This window comes from Prosopis cineraria, unplaced genomic scaffold (assembly GCF_029017545.1).
Source record: "Prosopis cineraria cultivar Desert tree isolate PC_DT_omini unplaced genomic scaffold, ASM2901754v1 PC4, whole genome shotgun sequence".
Classification (NCBI taxonomy): Eukaryota; Viridiplantae; Streptophyta; class Magnoliopsida; order Fabales; family Fabaceae; genus Prosopis; species Prosopis cineraria.
In genome coordinates this window covers 21,092,464-21,108,090 of record NW_026555335.1, presented here as the reverse complement: position 1 = coordinate 21,108,090, position 15,627 = coordinate 21,092,464, and the positions used below count along the sequence as shown (strand labels likewise).

Here is a 15,627-nt window from a genome sequence, read left to right as displayed (position 1 = left end):
GAAAAGTCAAAAACCCGTAAATGCTTCGTCCGGTTGACACTGACGCCCGCGCGTCGCTTTAGTTAGTTCATCACATACAAGTTACTTCGTTACGAGTCGATAATTGTAAGGATTAACACAATCTTGACCGTTCATTTGTTCAGCCACTGAAATCCAACGGTCAAGGTTCCATGAAGCTACCTGCTTTTAAACTAGTTCATCTCTCACGCGGCGTCACGCAACAGGATATTCCTTCGTCTCGAAGATAACTCTGATAACTGATTTCTTAGTCTCGCAGATATCTGCGAATTCTCCATGCAAGAACCCGAGCTGCACGATTTGTCCGACGACGCGGACTACGCTGCGTCACTTCAACAAGTAAGATTGTTGTCTTTTAACAACTCAACTACGGTGCCAAATTTCGACAGTATTATTATTATTTTTTTGTTGGGTTGTTGGTTTCTTTGCTCGAATTCCAGTCTATAAAGAGTTATATGATCGAGTTATACTGAACAAATTTCTATTTTCTGTTGTATGTTTGTGAATTCAACTAAGTCTTGGAATTTTGGGGGTTTTAATTTTGAATTAGGGGTCAGCAAGCATGATGCTAAGAAGCGACAGTGCTAAATCGAGCTCGTCTAGGGAGCCGGATGGTGCTGAGATGGTCTATACGAGGGACAACGTCGCAATTCATCCGTCTCATTTTGCGTCCGAGAGGATAAGCGGAAGACTGAAGTTGATTAAGCAAAGCTCTTCTTTGTTTATGGTAATAACTAATTCTGTACGCACAATTTTAAAGGGTACCGTTGTTATCTGTGGCCATTTCCGAGTAGTTGTCGATTCTATTTATTACAGACGTGGATACCATATATAGGTCACAGCTCAACTGCAAAGCTGTCGGAGAAAGGTACGCTGACTTTTATAGTATAGTTTCAGTCGGCTTATATATAATTTATCATAGACACATACCTTGAAGTTTGTTCTATTACTTGTGTAGACAAAAATCTTTACACCATAAGGGCGGTTCCAGTTTCTGACGTAAGATCCATCCGGAGGCATGCCCCGCCACTTGGGTGGCAATATATCATTATTGTTCTGTCTTCAGGTTAGCCTCACCTGTCAATCTAACAGACTTCGACGTGGGTTTTTTTTTAATTGTATATTTTCTCTGCCTATGTTTATAGCCAATTCCAAACCTGGATAAAGGAGGAATGTTGTGTTAGACTATCAACAGTCAATGTAAAAGTTTGTTGAATCTATCTTGAATATGGACAATAGACATTATAATGTTAATGTTAGGTCGTTGCCCATAAGTAACCCGTTACATGGCTCAATTACAGTGATAAGTGAGATAGAGCCGTTGCATCGGCACTCGGATGTAGTATTAAATGAACAAGAGCTACCGCGTTATTCTGAACATGCGCAGCTAAAGAGGTTAGTCCATGAGAACAAAATTAGATTTGATACTTGGATTGTTGGGACATTGAATTGTAAATCTGTAGAGGTTGTAGGGGTTATGATTCAAAGGAAAATCAATATCCTTTGCCTGCAAGAAACAAAATGGCATGGAGAAGAAGTTAAGGATATTCAAGATTTCAAACTTTGGTATACAGGAAAAGTAGGCGCACGCAATGGAGTAGGCATTATTATGGATAAGGAGTGGAAGAAGAACGTTGTAGAAGTTAGCAGAATTGGAGACAGAATTGTTTCCTTAAAAATGATAATTAGACGTGAGACTATTAATATTGTCAGCGTTTATGCGCCTCAAGTCAGGACAGAAGCCAGTCTTAAGAAATTATTTTGGGAGGATCTCGAGGGGTTGATTCAACACATACCACAGAGTGAAAAGATTTTTATTGGAGGAAACTTTAATGCGCATGTCGGGAGGGAGGCTGATCACTATGCGTGGGTGCATGGTGGTTTTGGTTTTGGAGAGCTAAACAATGAAAGACAAACTCTTTTGATTTCTCATTGGCGTATGATTTTAAAATTGCTAACACTTGTTTCAAGAAGAGAGATGAGCATCTTAGCACTTACAAAAGTGGAGCCTCAAGGTCACAGATTGATTTTCTTTTGGTTAGGAACACAGATAGAAGACTTTGTAACAATTGCAAGGTGATTCCCAAGAATGTTGTAACGATATAACATAGGGTCCTAGTCGTTGATGTGTGTATTATGAGTAAAATTTAAAAACGTCGACAAGTAGTAGCACCAAGAATTAGGTGGTGGCAATTAAAAGGTGAGAAGCAAGATATTTTTAAGGGAAGTCTTTTGGACAAAGGAATTTGGGAATCTCAGGGAAGTGCTAACATCATGTGGGAGGATATGGCTAAAAAGATGCGGGGAGGTTGCAAAAATAGTTTTGGGAGAATCAATAGGTTTTGGTCTGAGAGATAAGGAGTTTTGGTGGTAGAATAATAGTGTATAGGATAAAATCAAGCATAAGAAGAACTGTTTTAAAGCCATACATTTGTGTAACAATGGGGAAAATTGAATGAGGAAAATTGAGAAAGGTACCGTATTGTTAAGAAGGAAATTAAGAGAGTTGTGGGTGAAGCTTGCTTTAAAGCTTTTGAAGAATTTTATAAGAGTCTTGAGATGAAGGAAGGAGAACGAAACATTTATAAGATTGCTAAGAGTACGGAAAGAAAATTAAGAGATCTAGAATAGGTAAGATGTATAAAGGATGAAGAGGGAAGAATTTTAGTTACAGATGATGAAATTAAAAATAGATGGGAAACTTACTTTTTCAAACTTTTCAATGATGGAGAGGGTTCATCTAATAACTCGGATGATTTAGTAATCGATGAAGGAGAACAAAATTTGTTATTCTATCGAGTAATACGTGATAAGGAGATAAAGGAAGCTCTTAAGAAAATGGCAAATGGTAGAGCCAACGGATCTGATTGTATATCTATTGAAGTATGAAAATGTTTAGGTGAAGAAGGGGTGAGATGGTTAATTAAATTATTTAATGTGATTTTACGGTCCAAGAAAATGTTGAATGAGTGGAGGAGGAGTACATTAATTCCTATTTATAAAAATAAAAAGGATATTTAGAATTATATTAATTATAGAGATTAAACTCATGAGTCACACAATGAAATTATGGGAGAAAGTAATTGAGCATAGATTGAAATTGGAGACAAGTATTTCTGAGAATCAGTTTGGTTTTATGCCAGGTAAGATCCACTACAGAGGCGATTTATCTACTAAGGGACAAGTATCATTGTAAATATAAAGATTTATACATGGTTTTTATTGATTTAAAAAAAGTTTATGACCATACCAAGAGAAGTGCTTTGGAAAGTCCTGGAAAAAAAGAGTATACGGATTGCTTATATTAAAGTCATACAGGATATGTATGAGGGGTTAAAAACTATTATAAGAACGCCTAGTGGTCAAACAAAGGATTTTTTTTATAAATATTGAATTATATCAGAGATCATCTTTGAGTCCTTATTTGTTTAACTTGATGTTAAATGTTTTGACAGAACATATTCAAAGGAAAATTTTCAAATATATGCTCTTTGCGGATAATATAGTTCTTATAGCAGAGACAAGAGAAGAGGTTAATTGCAAACTTTGAGTTAGGGAGGAGGACATTGAAGTCGAAAGGTTTCTGTCTGATTAGGAGTAAGACGGAATATTTTTATTGTAAATTTGGTAAGAAACTAGTTGATAGTAATTTGAAAGTGAAATTAGGAGATCAAATTATGCCTCAAATGAAAAAGTTTAGATATTTGGGAGCCATTATTCAAAATGATGGCGAAATCAATGGGGATATTTTACATAAGATTCAAGTTTGGTGGTTTAATATGGGAAAAGCTAAAGAAGTTATTTGTGACTATAAGGTGCCTAATAAACTTAAAGAAAAGTTTTATTGTACTGCTATCAGACCGGCCATGTTATATAGTAGTGAATGTTGGGCTCTAACGGGACAGCAAGAGCATAAAGTTGGAGTAGTAAATATGAGAATGTTACGATGGATGTGTGGACATACATGTAAAGATAAAATTCGAAATGAGTACGCATGCAAAAAAGTGAGGGTAGCACCTATTGAGGAAAAAAGAGTAGAAAATCGATTGAGATTGTTTAGGCATGTACAAAGAAGAATATGGGAGGCACTAGTGAGAAGAGTGGAACATATAATTTTGAGCTCGATTAAGAGGGGTAGAAGAAGGCCTAAGCGAACATTTTTGGAAGTTGTTGAACGCGATCTCTTAATTAATAATATTTCTTAAAGCTTAATAAATGATAGAGCACAATGACGTCTTGCAATTCATATAGCCGACCTCACCTAGTGGGATAAAGGCTTTTTGTTGTTGTTGTTGTATATGTTTTCTACCTTGTAAGAGTTATCTTTCCTCGGTCAAGTCTCTTCAATAGGATGGCACTCATCATTTGTGTTATTTGTATAAAATAAAATTCATCGACAATGTTAGTTTGTTACCTACATGATAAATCCACTCATAACTACATGCACAGAAAGTTTAAGGCGATGACTGTCAATGAATTTTTGTTACAGTGGGCGATTCAATTCCGTTGGGCACTTCATTAAAATAACCGATGTGGCAGCATGAAATTTGTATCAATCAACTTTCAAATTGGCACAAACATTACAATAAATTTCCTGCGCAAACTACAAAAACGTGTATGACCTATTCTATGAGAGCAGTTATGTTTTACTGGTTTTGGGGCTTGGAAAGGTTGCTTCTTTTATCTGTACAGGAAAAAATTATAAATCCCGAAAGGTCCTTGATGTGGGTTGTATACTTCTTTGACCTTTATGTTTGCATTATACTAAACTTTTCATATCAATGACTATTATACATGGACACAGGACACCTTTTTTTTTTTTTTTGGTCCCGAAAGATGTTTGTACGTGACACTAGTTTCGGCGAGAGAATTAGCATACTATTAAAAGAACCGTTTTGACATGTTTTAGAGCCATTTTGACATATGTGGTGTTCTCTTGCTGGGTTTTAGTGCATTTCAAATCTGCATTACATCATTTTCAGTGATGATTTGATGGATTTCTTCACACTTTCAATGAAAATCAAGTTCATCTGCATGCTTTTACACTATATAAAACATGCAGGCCACTTTTTTTTTTTTTTAAAGCAAAAAAAAAAAATACAGGGCTTGTATATGAGATGAAGGCGTATGTCTTATACATTTTTGACATAGGATACAGTGGGAAATTGCTGCATCCATACTATCTAAATAGGTAATATGCTTTGTAGTATGCGATATATGTTTTTACTTGACCAAACACTATTTTGACATTAAGTGGAAGTAAAACTAACAAATGATTTCTATCCTGAATCTGTAGGATTCAGTTATACTAATTGAGAGCATTTGATTTTTTATTTTTTTATTTTATTATTATTATCTTTGAGCTGAAAGCATTTGATTTAATTTCACTTGTGCAAGTGTTATATATATATATCCTCATTGGGTTTTTCAATAAAGCTAGTAGTGCACTCAAGCACGTGACACTGAAAATTCTGTTTTACTTGTTTAGCATCTCTATGCATATGCCTTAACACACTAATCTTAGTGTTTTAAAGATATAGGCCTATGTTGACTTCATAAGAAATATGTTTCAATTTTATTTCACACACCCAGCCAATACTTGGTGTTAAGTTTTATAAATTTAAACATTGAACAGATGAAAGTTTTTTGCAGGACTTGCATATCCTCCTCTGTATTTCTATAGTGGAGGAGTTAAAGAGTTCCTTGCTACAATTAAGCAACATGTTGTTCTTATGAGGTTGGTTTCTGACTTTTTGCCTTGCTTATCCATTTGCGTTTTGTATTTATTAATCATTTACCACCAGTCTATTCATGAGACATTTAAATGATTGCCTTAAAAGTCTTGATTTTTGTTTTTCTTTGGGGGAAAAAAAAAAGAAATATAACACTTCATCTCCAAGATTGAAATTGATTATTGAAGCATGTTTTAAATCCCTTAGGGTAACCATTTGTGTGACTTAGTGTACTTTTTTTAATTAATTTTTTGCACTTTTTTCTTGTTTTAGTTGGTGAGCTTCTTCCTACTAGTTTATTCACTTTTCAGTAATTTTCTCTTTCTGTTTTTGTTAAAGATAAGCAAGTTTGGCAAATCATAGCGATCGGTAGGTGTTTTTTTTTTTGGGTAGTACATCAAGTGTGCTAAAATAGTATCTTCATTCTTTTTGTAAGGCTAACTTTTCTCCCTTGTCTCTTCCTGATCACTTTAGGTAAGTTGTTGCTCCTATTTTTTTTCCTGAGGATTTTAGTTGATATTTTTATTCTGGTTTATGAAATTCATGAATCTTCATTGTGCTTGTGATTGCCATTATGAAGTTTCTTATATGACTATGTCATGAAATTATATGAAAGACTTAACCAGTCTTGATACCTGGTGCTATGACATATCTCATGACATCCTGTTAACTGCATTGCAGTTTATCATGTCGGTCAAAACCGGCCATCTATGTACTGTAGTTTTATGGATACCCACTAGCCTTTTGCTATTACACATGCTTTAATTCACTCATTTATGTACTAATTCAATTTATGTGCTTTCAGTTTCTAATTCATTTCCATCTTTGAATTGGACTAAAAATTACATTGCGAGTTTGCTCCAAAATCTTTCTGTTTTGAGCTTTCTTGAGTTCTAAATGCAGAAATTTTTAATATTTTCCTCCATTATGCTGGATTTTTCCAGATCTGCAGATGATGTAAATCTATTTCTTGTCAATGATTTTCAAGGTCCTTTGCAGGTATGCAATATTCAAGTGAAGTTATTTGATTAGTTTTAGAGACTGGATCACTGATGCCTAATCCTGTGCAGCAGTATCAACATGTATAAAAAATGCATATGTAACTAAAGATACATGTCATGAGTAATGTGTCCATCTTACTAGTCCCTGTAATCAAAGTATTTAGTGATGGTTCAGACTTCAGAGAAATATATGTCACCTTCCACTATGGGAGCATGAAGGAAAAATCTTTAAGTTTGGAATTTCCCCTGAGGCTTATGAAGTCTCAATTTATGCAAATGAATTCTATACACACCAATTGTAGCAATTGCAACAGCAACAACAATCCTTACTCCACTAGGTGGGGTTGGTTACATGGATTGTATGATGCTATTATGCTCTATCATCAACCAAACTTTTAGAAATATTGTGAAGTAAGAGATCTTGAATTCTATGCTCTATTATTTTGCTCACTAAAGATTCTCATGTTTGGATGGACTTTCAGAAAACTTTATCTTCTTTGGAGCTGCCCAGAGCCATTCCTCTTGCATGTGGTCCTTCAAGTACATCAGTTGATGAGTCCACTTTAGATGAGAACCAAGGGAGTGGCGTCAGTGATGGAAGTGCAGGTGCTGGTGCTTTTCATTCTCACAGGAGACCAAGAAATAAAGTTCATGATCCTCGGGATCTTTCTATTCAAGTTTTGGAGAAGTTCTCCCGTGTGACCAAATTTGCCCGTGAAACAACATCACAATTATTCAGTGAACATCATCACAGTAATGGATATGATCTCAATTACAGAAGAACCAATATCCACACTCCAGCAGTCCCTGGTTATCCCCAGAAATCTTCCAGTGTTACAGGAAAAGTTCCTCATGAAAGTCCTGCTGCCTTGCATTCAGAGGTAAACATTTATTGCGAACTTAGTTTGAATATCAAATCACTATTATCATGATGACAGGACACTTTGTAAAACTTACACAGTATGTTTGATCCTCGCTCCCCAAATTGTGTCTTGTTTCAGATATTATTATACATCTTCACTCAACTGAAGTAGTACTAGATTTGGATAGAATGACATTATAATTTAGGATATACTTTTATTTATTATACTTTACAATGATATGTTTATGTCTTAACTGTTTTATATTAATTTCCTTATTAATCCAACTATCTCTTGTTTTAGAAAATAGTGTTGTCAATTCGCCCACTCATTATCCTTTACCCTGTGGATGTTCATTTTAGGATATCTTACTCTTGTTGGGTGTATAAAAGCAGTCAGTTTGGTATCCTCTTTTCTAGGAGAGGGGAAACGCTTTTGACATTGTTGAGAAAGCTATATATTTCATCCAGACAGCTTAGGTTTTGTTGATCAATGTTATGCCTGGAACAACCTTTGGAATTTTGGAATTGAGGATGAGATTGTAAATGAAAATCTATTCATTGTCAATATGAAAATGATATCCTCATTGGATGAAGCTTGATGAACAGTCAAGCCCACAAGAAAACTTGCTGGTTAAACTGATTGATGAAGTGGAAAAACGTAGAGATAATAGAATAATTGAGAAAAAAGAAAGAAACTCAGTATTCTATTAATTGTCAAAACTAGCTCCCCCTCTGGTTGCATGGCTGTTTAATGTGTTAGGTAGGACTCTTCTCTTACTACCTTGCTCCCTTGTGTTAATAACTTATTCGAACAGACATAAGTACTTCCTATTACTTACTCAATATGCCTAACATAAACTTACCTAAATGTTTGATAAATTATATGTAAATTGCATGCCCTTATTGTAACAAATATATGGGCTTTTAGGTATTTATGTATAGCTGTCACAAGGGATCAGAAGTAGTGGTAATTAACTTAGTTGGTCTAGGTTCTCATAATAACATTTGTGTACATGCCATATATGCTATTATACTTATGAGTTCATTTTTCCAAAATAGTTAGGTAACTTCTCTTTTGATGAAGACTTGATAGTATGGGATAACAAGTCCCACTTTGAATAGTATCAGATGTTCAATCTGATATTTAAGTAGGTTGGTTCTCTCACCTCAATAGTTAGCTTTTGGGATAGGATTCCCCTTCCTACTTAGGTACCTATCAATTGGTATCAAAGCCTAGTTGTCGGTTGTTCTAGAGAGGGCTACCTATGGAAGGTTTTAATCTACAGGAAGCCGAGTTAAGTGCCATGAAGTGTTGCCACAGGGATGTCAGCTTTTCATGGGGGGCCAATTGATAGAGATTTGGTAGTATGAGATACCAAGTCTCGCATTGAGTAGTATGGGATACTCAATGGGGTATTTAAGTAGGTTGGTTCTCCCATCTCAATAGTTGGCTTTTGGGGTAAAGTTTCCCATCCTACTTAAGCACCCACTATCTTTCTTGCCCTTTAAAAAGTATATAATGTCAATGATTTTTATTTTGTTTCTCTTTTTACAGTTTGATGAATTATCACTTATTTGGGGAAAACCACGCCAACCCCCTCTAGGCTATGAAGAGGTATGAGCTATTTTACTATAAGACACTATTCAATTATATTGAGTCCTTGGATTTTTGCCCCTCTCTTGGAAATGCTTATCCATCTTAATCTTATCATATGATGCTTGGTGTGCAAATGGCTCAATGAAACTGTTCCAACATAAGTAGGGGATCAAATGGTGGATGTACTATGTCAAAGTGGCAATTATGCCAAGTCCACCAGGAGTCTAATTGTGTTTTCTTGGTTGACATAATTTTGTTAAAGATGTTCTCTTCATTTTATTTTTGTATAATGTTCAAATGATTTAAGCGCCTTTGAAAAAAGTATGGGCTCAGCCCACTAGTTTTTACACTCGCCCATAACCTAGCCATCTATTCATTTCATCAGGAATCATGCATATCTGTTTGTCATGACATGACAGACCTTCAAAATATGTTTTGGATGAAATTTCAATCGACACATAATCCCCAAGTGTGTTCTATTTATTGATCTTATTTATATTTTGTTTCCATCATTTTAAAAAATTTGGAGGTGTTAATAATTACTAGTGTCATGCTACTGTAAGATGTTTTTTCCTCTCTAAATGAGAACTTACCTAGCCTTAACTTAGAATTCAAGTATTCTATGAAACTTAGGCAAAGATTTGTTGCTCATGATGCAACTCTGGAACAAATTTATTTCATGCTACTATATGCCAGTTGTTTTTTGTTACCTTGCAACTGACTGCTGACTCATTGCTGTATCTCCATAGAAGCCAAAGATAAAGCTACAGAGATTGTGTCTGATTATATGGTCAATGATGTGGAAGTCATTCATTACAGCTATTGTGTCTGTTTATGATAAATGATGGGGAAGTCATTCATGCTATTTCATTAAGCAATGCTGCAAACGTTGTTCTGAAAGTTTGCAGATGTCATTTGCGTAATGCTTATAGGGTCATGCTTTTGCAGTGGATTACTTTTATTGATTCTGAAGGCCGAGTTACAGATTTAAAGGCTTTGAGAAAGAGGATATTTTATGGTGGACTTGATCACCAATTACGGAAGGAGGTTTGTTTTATTTGGTTTGTGTAATGTGTTCCTAGCTAAGAATTTTGTTTCTAATTTTACTATGGTGTCTTCTCATATTAATAGGTTTGGGGTTTGCTGTTGGGATACCATCCACATGATTCAACATATGCTGAGAGGGAATATCTGAAGTCTGTCAAGAAGTTGGAGTACGAGACAGTAAAAAACCAGTGGAAGGTTTTCCTTTGGTCCTTGTGTGCATTTTGTTCATTCACTTTCTTATCTGCATTCTTACTATTCAGTTGTACACATCTTTCTAAATTTTAAAAAGGGAAGTTCTGTTGATTGAATAGAGGCCAGCCTAATGTTCTTTTGTCTTGCCAATCATAATATGTTGTCATCTTGATTTGATGATCTGGTCTACAACATCTTTGGTACCAGCCTTTCAGATGTCACAAGTCCTTTTGATGTTTTCCGTCTTTCATTTCTAGTAATTTGAATCAATGTATATTATATGCATTTGGATTAAACAAGAGCCTTGGAATTCAGTTTCCTCAACTAAATTTTTACATGAAATTAATTTTCTCTGCAGAGCATCTCGTCAGCACAAGCTAAAAGATTCACAAAATTCAGGGAAAGGAAGGGCCTTATTGAGAAAGATGTGGTAATCTGGAAACTAGTGCAAATGTTTCTGAATTATTGGAATTTCTACAAAAGAAATGTGAAGTGATGCCTTTTCTAGTTATAATGTTTAACCGTTTCTTTTGTCTCTTTATTATTAAGGTTAGGACTGACAGATCAATTGGTTTCTATGATGGGGATGATAATCCAAATGTGAATGTTCTACATGACATACTAATGACATATTCATTCTACAACTTTGATCTCGGTTATTGTCAGGTGAATGGTTTTTGATGCTGGACTCTGGGCTTGAACTTGCTTCTTTTTAAGTTATTTAAGCACCATTTTTCTCTTAATATTTCTCAGTGGTCATTTGATAGGAAAACAATTTAATTATTTAAATGGTTTAAAATCAGAAATCCTGTTTGGTATCTTCCAAAATGCTTTTCAGAATCTCTGTTTGGTCTTCCTGCTTATGATATTACTAAAGGATATCTTTAAGGGCAATATTTTCTGATCTGCAGAATGTAGGGCTGAATTATAGGGATTAAATGTCTTATTATTAGCCCTGATCTTGAATATATATGGATTGGTATTCTTCTGCATAATAACTACCAGCAATCTACACAAAGATTCTGCACATTTTTTTCCCTTCTGTTTCAACACGAGATATCCATAATTTATATGATGTTTTACAGGGTATGAGTGATCTTCTGTCCCCTATATTATATGTGATGGATGATGAATCAGAGGCATTTTGGTGTTTTGTTGCTTTAATGGAACGTCTTGGACCTAATTTTAATCGTGACCAAAATGGCATGCATTCTCAACTTTTTGCCTTATCTAAGGTCTGTTTCTCTCTCTCTTTACAGGCTTAAACAGATGTTCTTTCGTATTTTTGAAGACAGATTACAAATTTGATATATTGTCGAGACTTTTATTTATAAATAATAAAAATTGTTTTAAATGAGTAAAGTTTTGGTACTTATTAGTAAGTTGTGCAGCTGGCTCTGGCATGATTTGTTGTCAGCCGGTTTACCAAGATTCCCAAGTTGTTTAAGAAGAAATCGTCTCTTAAAAATAATCATCATGCCTTACAAATATTGTGTTTTTATATTGCAGCTGGTGGAGTTGCTGGATGGTTCATTGCATAACTATTTCAAGCAGCACGACTGTTTAAATTACTTCTTTTGTTTCCGCTGGATTTTGATTCAATTTAAAAGGTAAGGTTATATTAATTTCTATATTTGTTCTTCTAGGAAATGAATTCTTCTGTTTTTTCTTTTTGTTTTTTTTTTCCATGTATGATTTCAAAATTGTTTGACCATACCAGTGCAAAAAAGACAGTTTTGCTTTCATTTAATTGACAAATGTACCTTAAAGTTTCCTGCAATCTCTGCTTGCTCCTTTGCAAATCTGCTGTTTTTGGGGGTGCTTTCTTTGGGAGCTCTATCCTGAATATTGTTCCTTCACTTAAGATGTCCATTCGCACGGTTTCTCCATGGCTTTCTATTCGGGAAAAAAAAAAAATAAATAAAACCAAGAATGTTATTCCTTCATGATGATTGTCTCCTGCATCTCTTGCTCGATGGTTCTGCTTAAATTAAATGACTTGCTGAAGAGTCGATATGTGGCCTGTGAGTGGTAGATTGAAGCCAAAACTACAATTTTATCTTGCATGCTAATCTTTTGAAAAATGATTATGCTCTAAATGTTATTCCGAGATAATTCATAAGAATTGCATATTTGTTGAGGATAATCTTCCTTTCCTAGAAGAATGTCCCATTATGCAGCTTGGGTCCTTTATCGTAGTTATAATATGTATATATATATATATATATATATATATGTATATGATAAAGCTTTTGTAAAGTTTTGAGAGAAGAGAGAAAGATGGAGTAGGAACAAAAAAGGAAGTGGGTCACAGTTACACATTACGCATTTTGTATCAATCTCTCCCACCAAACTAAGACTTTACGACAAAGAATTCTAGAAGATCCTTACACCAACTAGGCTGCATGATAAGTTTCACATATACTTCCTCTCGATCCCCTCTGTAAAAATAAATTGAGTATTTTTTTGGGGCTAAATATAAGAAGCAACTACCTATTATCACAGCCATCATATTTAATATACAGCCACCATGTCAAACAGTCAGTGTAGCTATTCTTTGAAAAAAAATTAATTCTCATATTTATCTGAAGTGTATTCCTTTTGTCAGTGTAATATAGTTTTTTATTTTTTTTTCTTAAAAAGAAAAAGTCCTCAAGGAGTATATCAACCTTAGACAAGTTGTTTTTGTTCTTCTTCTTGGAGTTGGGGACATTATTTGACCACTAAAGTGCTTGAAGTCTTGTAGACATTTTAACTTTCGAAAGGTTACATCATTTATCAATTTGGTCACTGTGTTTAATTTTCTCAGTTGAAATTAGGCTCATCTGTTCACATCTACACTGTCAATGTATTTAGGGTGTAAACATTGTGGCAGTCAGTCGAGTTGACTAGAAATAGGGACTTTGATTTAGCAAAACCATTCAGTGAAAGGACCATAGTCAACAACAACAAACAACAAGCCTTTATCCCACTAAGTGGGATCGGCTACATGGATTGCAAGACACTATTGTGCCCTATCATTTATCAAGCTTTTAGGAATATTATGGAAAGAACCATAGTCAAATGATTACAAAATAATCCAGTTGAAGTTGATGTGGATATTGGAATTCCACGTTCGTAGTTCTGTTGACCGTAGTATGGAAATCTAGGTCAATTAGTACAGTCAAATCAATAAGCCATTAAATTAGTATCTTAACCCGTTTAATAAAATGCTTTATTTATGACTAGTTTGATAACAATTTAACTATGGTTTTAACTATTAAATTAATAAAAATAAATTCAATTTTTGAATTTCTAGAATTCAAAATCTCTAATTTATATTAGAATATTTTTTATTTTAGATTCTTTATTACATTGCTTAGATTATTTATTAGTATTAGATATTAAAAGAAGGCATTAGATTGGTATTAGAATTATTTTTAGATGAGTATTTAGATTAGTATTAGAATTATTTTTTCTATTAAATTATTCTATTGATAAGTAATAAGATTAATGTATTAAAAAAATTATTAAATTAAATATTATAATATATAAATATTCATATAGAGATAAACTTTAAGGTGTATGAAGTTTCATATTTTATTCTTTAATTTAATTTAAGCTCAATAAAGACTCCATTTAACTCAAGTTGATCTAGATCAAAAGCAAATCTACGTCAGAATAACCCTTCTTTGAAACATTTTGGTAGTACTCTTAGATTGGAATAAAAATAAAATCAGAGCACATGGAGCCATCTCCATATTTTTCTTGATTTGTGAAGAAAAATTATGGTAGGTTAACTGATCTTTTTATCAGTCAATGAAAAAGCACCCTTTAACTAGTTCAATAACCTATCTGGTTTTCAATATCTTGCTGCTGAATATTGGTGTAGTCTTGCATTGGATTGTCTTAATTATGTATCTGCAGTACTGATTTCTTATTAAACAAGGTAAAATTAATCAATTCTTGTTTCACATTACAGGGAGTTTGAGTACGAAAAGACAATGCGATTATGGGAAGTATTGTGGACATATTATCTTTCTGAGCACTTGCATCTGTATTTATGTGTGGCAATCTTGAAACGATACCGTAATAAGATAATAGGAGAAAAAATGGACTTCGATACAATCTTGAAGTTCATAAATGAGCTAAGTGGTCACATTGACCTTGATGCTACTCTCAGAGATGCAGAGGCTCTCTGTATATGTGCCGGTGAGAATGGCGCGGCCTGTATACCACCGGGAACCCCTCCCTCGCTGCCAATTGATGATGGCTTGTTATACTCTCAGCAAGATGATGATGAAGTATTGTAGGAAAATAACTGTATACAGTTTCTCAGTGATACATCAAATAAAAATTTGCTTCTATGTAACTATTATTAGGGGCCTGTAAATTTAATGCATTTGACAATAATTCCGGATATTGTATGGATTTGAATATCCTTTAAAAAGCCCATTTTAGAAGTAGATCTTAAACTACAGTGGAAAAATTAGGAGTTTTTATAATTTTCAGTTCATTAAATGAACTTTTGAAAAATGTTTTTATCAAATTACTTTTGCTAAATGCAATTTTAACAATAGTTTTTGACTAACAAAAAATTAAATGGGCACCTAATTCATGTTTTTACTTGCGTAAGGGGGTTGCTTGTAAATTACTTGCCTTTGGCTTCGACTCACATTGATGATTTCTTTGCTTGAAGCATGTGACGCCAATCGATTAGAGGAGAGGTGTTATTGCGTAAAAAAAAAAAAAAAAAGGACAGCCCACAAGTTCTAACATGGTTAATAAAATAATCTTAAATGTGGTCGAGATACGATAAAATCTCGAGTGGCGATGTTTTTTTTTTTTAAATGTTATTATCTTTTATCGAGATACGAGAGGCGATGTTTTTTTTTTTAAAAAAAAATGTTATTATCTTTTATATGTTTTTTGTGGAAAATCTGAATATTTGAGAAAAATGTAATTACTGGTAATTATGCTTTTCAGTGTGTTTTGATTTGTCTTTGTACTTTTTTCTGATACTTCTAATTCCTTAAGTTTGATTTGTATGCAACGTTAATTGCAATAATTTTAAATACTCCCCCTTTTTTTATAAAAAGTGTTTTTAATGAATCTTGCATATGAATTAAAGTCTGTTATTTAATTGAAATTACGTTAAATCACAATAATTTCACAATTTTGTCCCTAATAATTTTAATT

The 15,627-nt window shown here is 33.9% G+C and overlaps 1 protein-coding gene across 1 annotated transcript; it reads left to right on the top strand.

Moving 5' to 3' along the window:
- The first annotated feature begins 201 nt into the window (after positions 1-201).
- On the top strand, positions 202-14,903 carry LOC129308520 (uncharacterized). The gene is made up of 15 exons (XM_054949664.1): positions 202-357; positions 569-745; positions 835-886; positions 977-1,084; positions 5,671-5,755; positions 6,695-6,749; positions 7,234-7,632; positions 9,169-9,228; positions 10,159-10,257; positions 10,342-10,452; positions 10,808-10,879; positions 10,999-11,115; positions 11,535-11,684; positions 11,959-12,059; positions 14,411-14,903. Exons 1-15 carry the CDS (start codon positions 295-297, stop codon positions 14,739-14,741), a joined length of 1,980 nt encoding a protein of 659 aa, XP_054805639.1. The 5' UTR covers positions 202-294; the 3' UTR covers positions 14,742-14,903.
- Positions 14,904-15,627: the final 724 nt, after the last annotated feature.

Bases quoted from the DNA above. Each gene is read 5' to 3' on its own strand.
- LOC129308520 (XM_054949664.1), top strand. From the start codon at position 295: ATGCAAGAACCCGAGCTGCACGATTTGTCCGACGACGCGGACTACGCT. The intron at 10,880-10,998 runs GTAATCTGGAAA...TTTATTATTAAG, and splicing joins GCCTTATTGAGAAAGATGTG to GTTAGGACTGACAGATCAAT. The intron at 12,060-14,410 runs GTAAGGTTATAT...TTCACATTACAG, and splicing joins ATTTTGATTCAATTTAAAAG to GGAGTTTGAGTACGAAAAGA.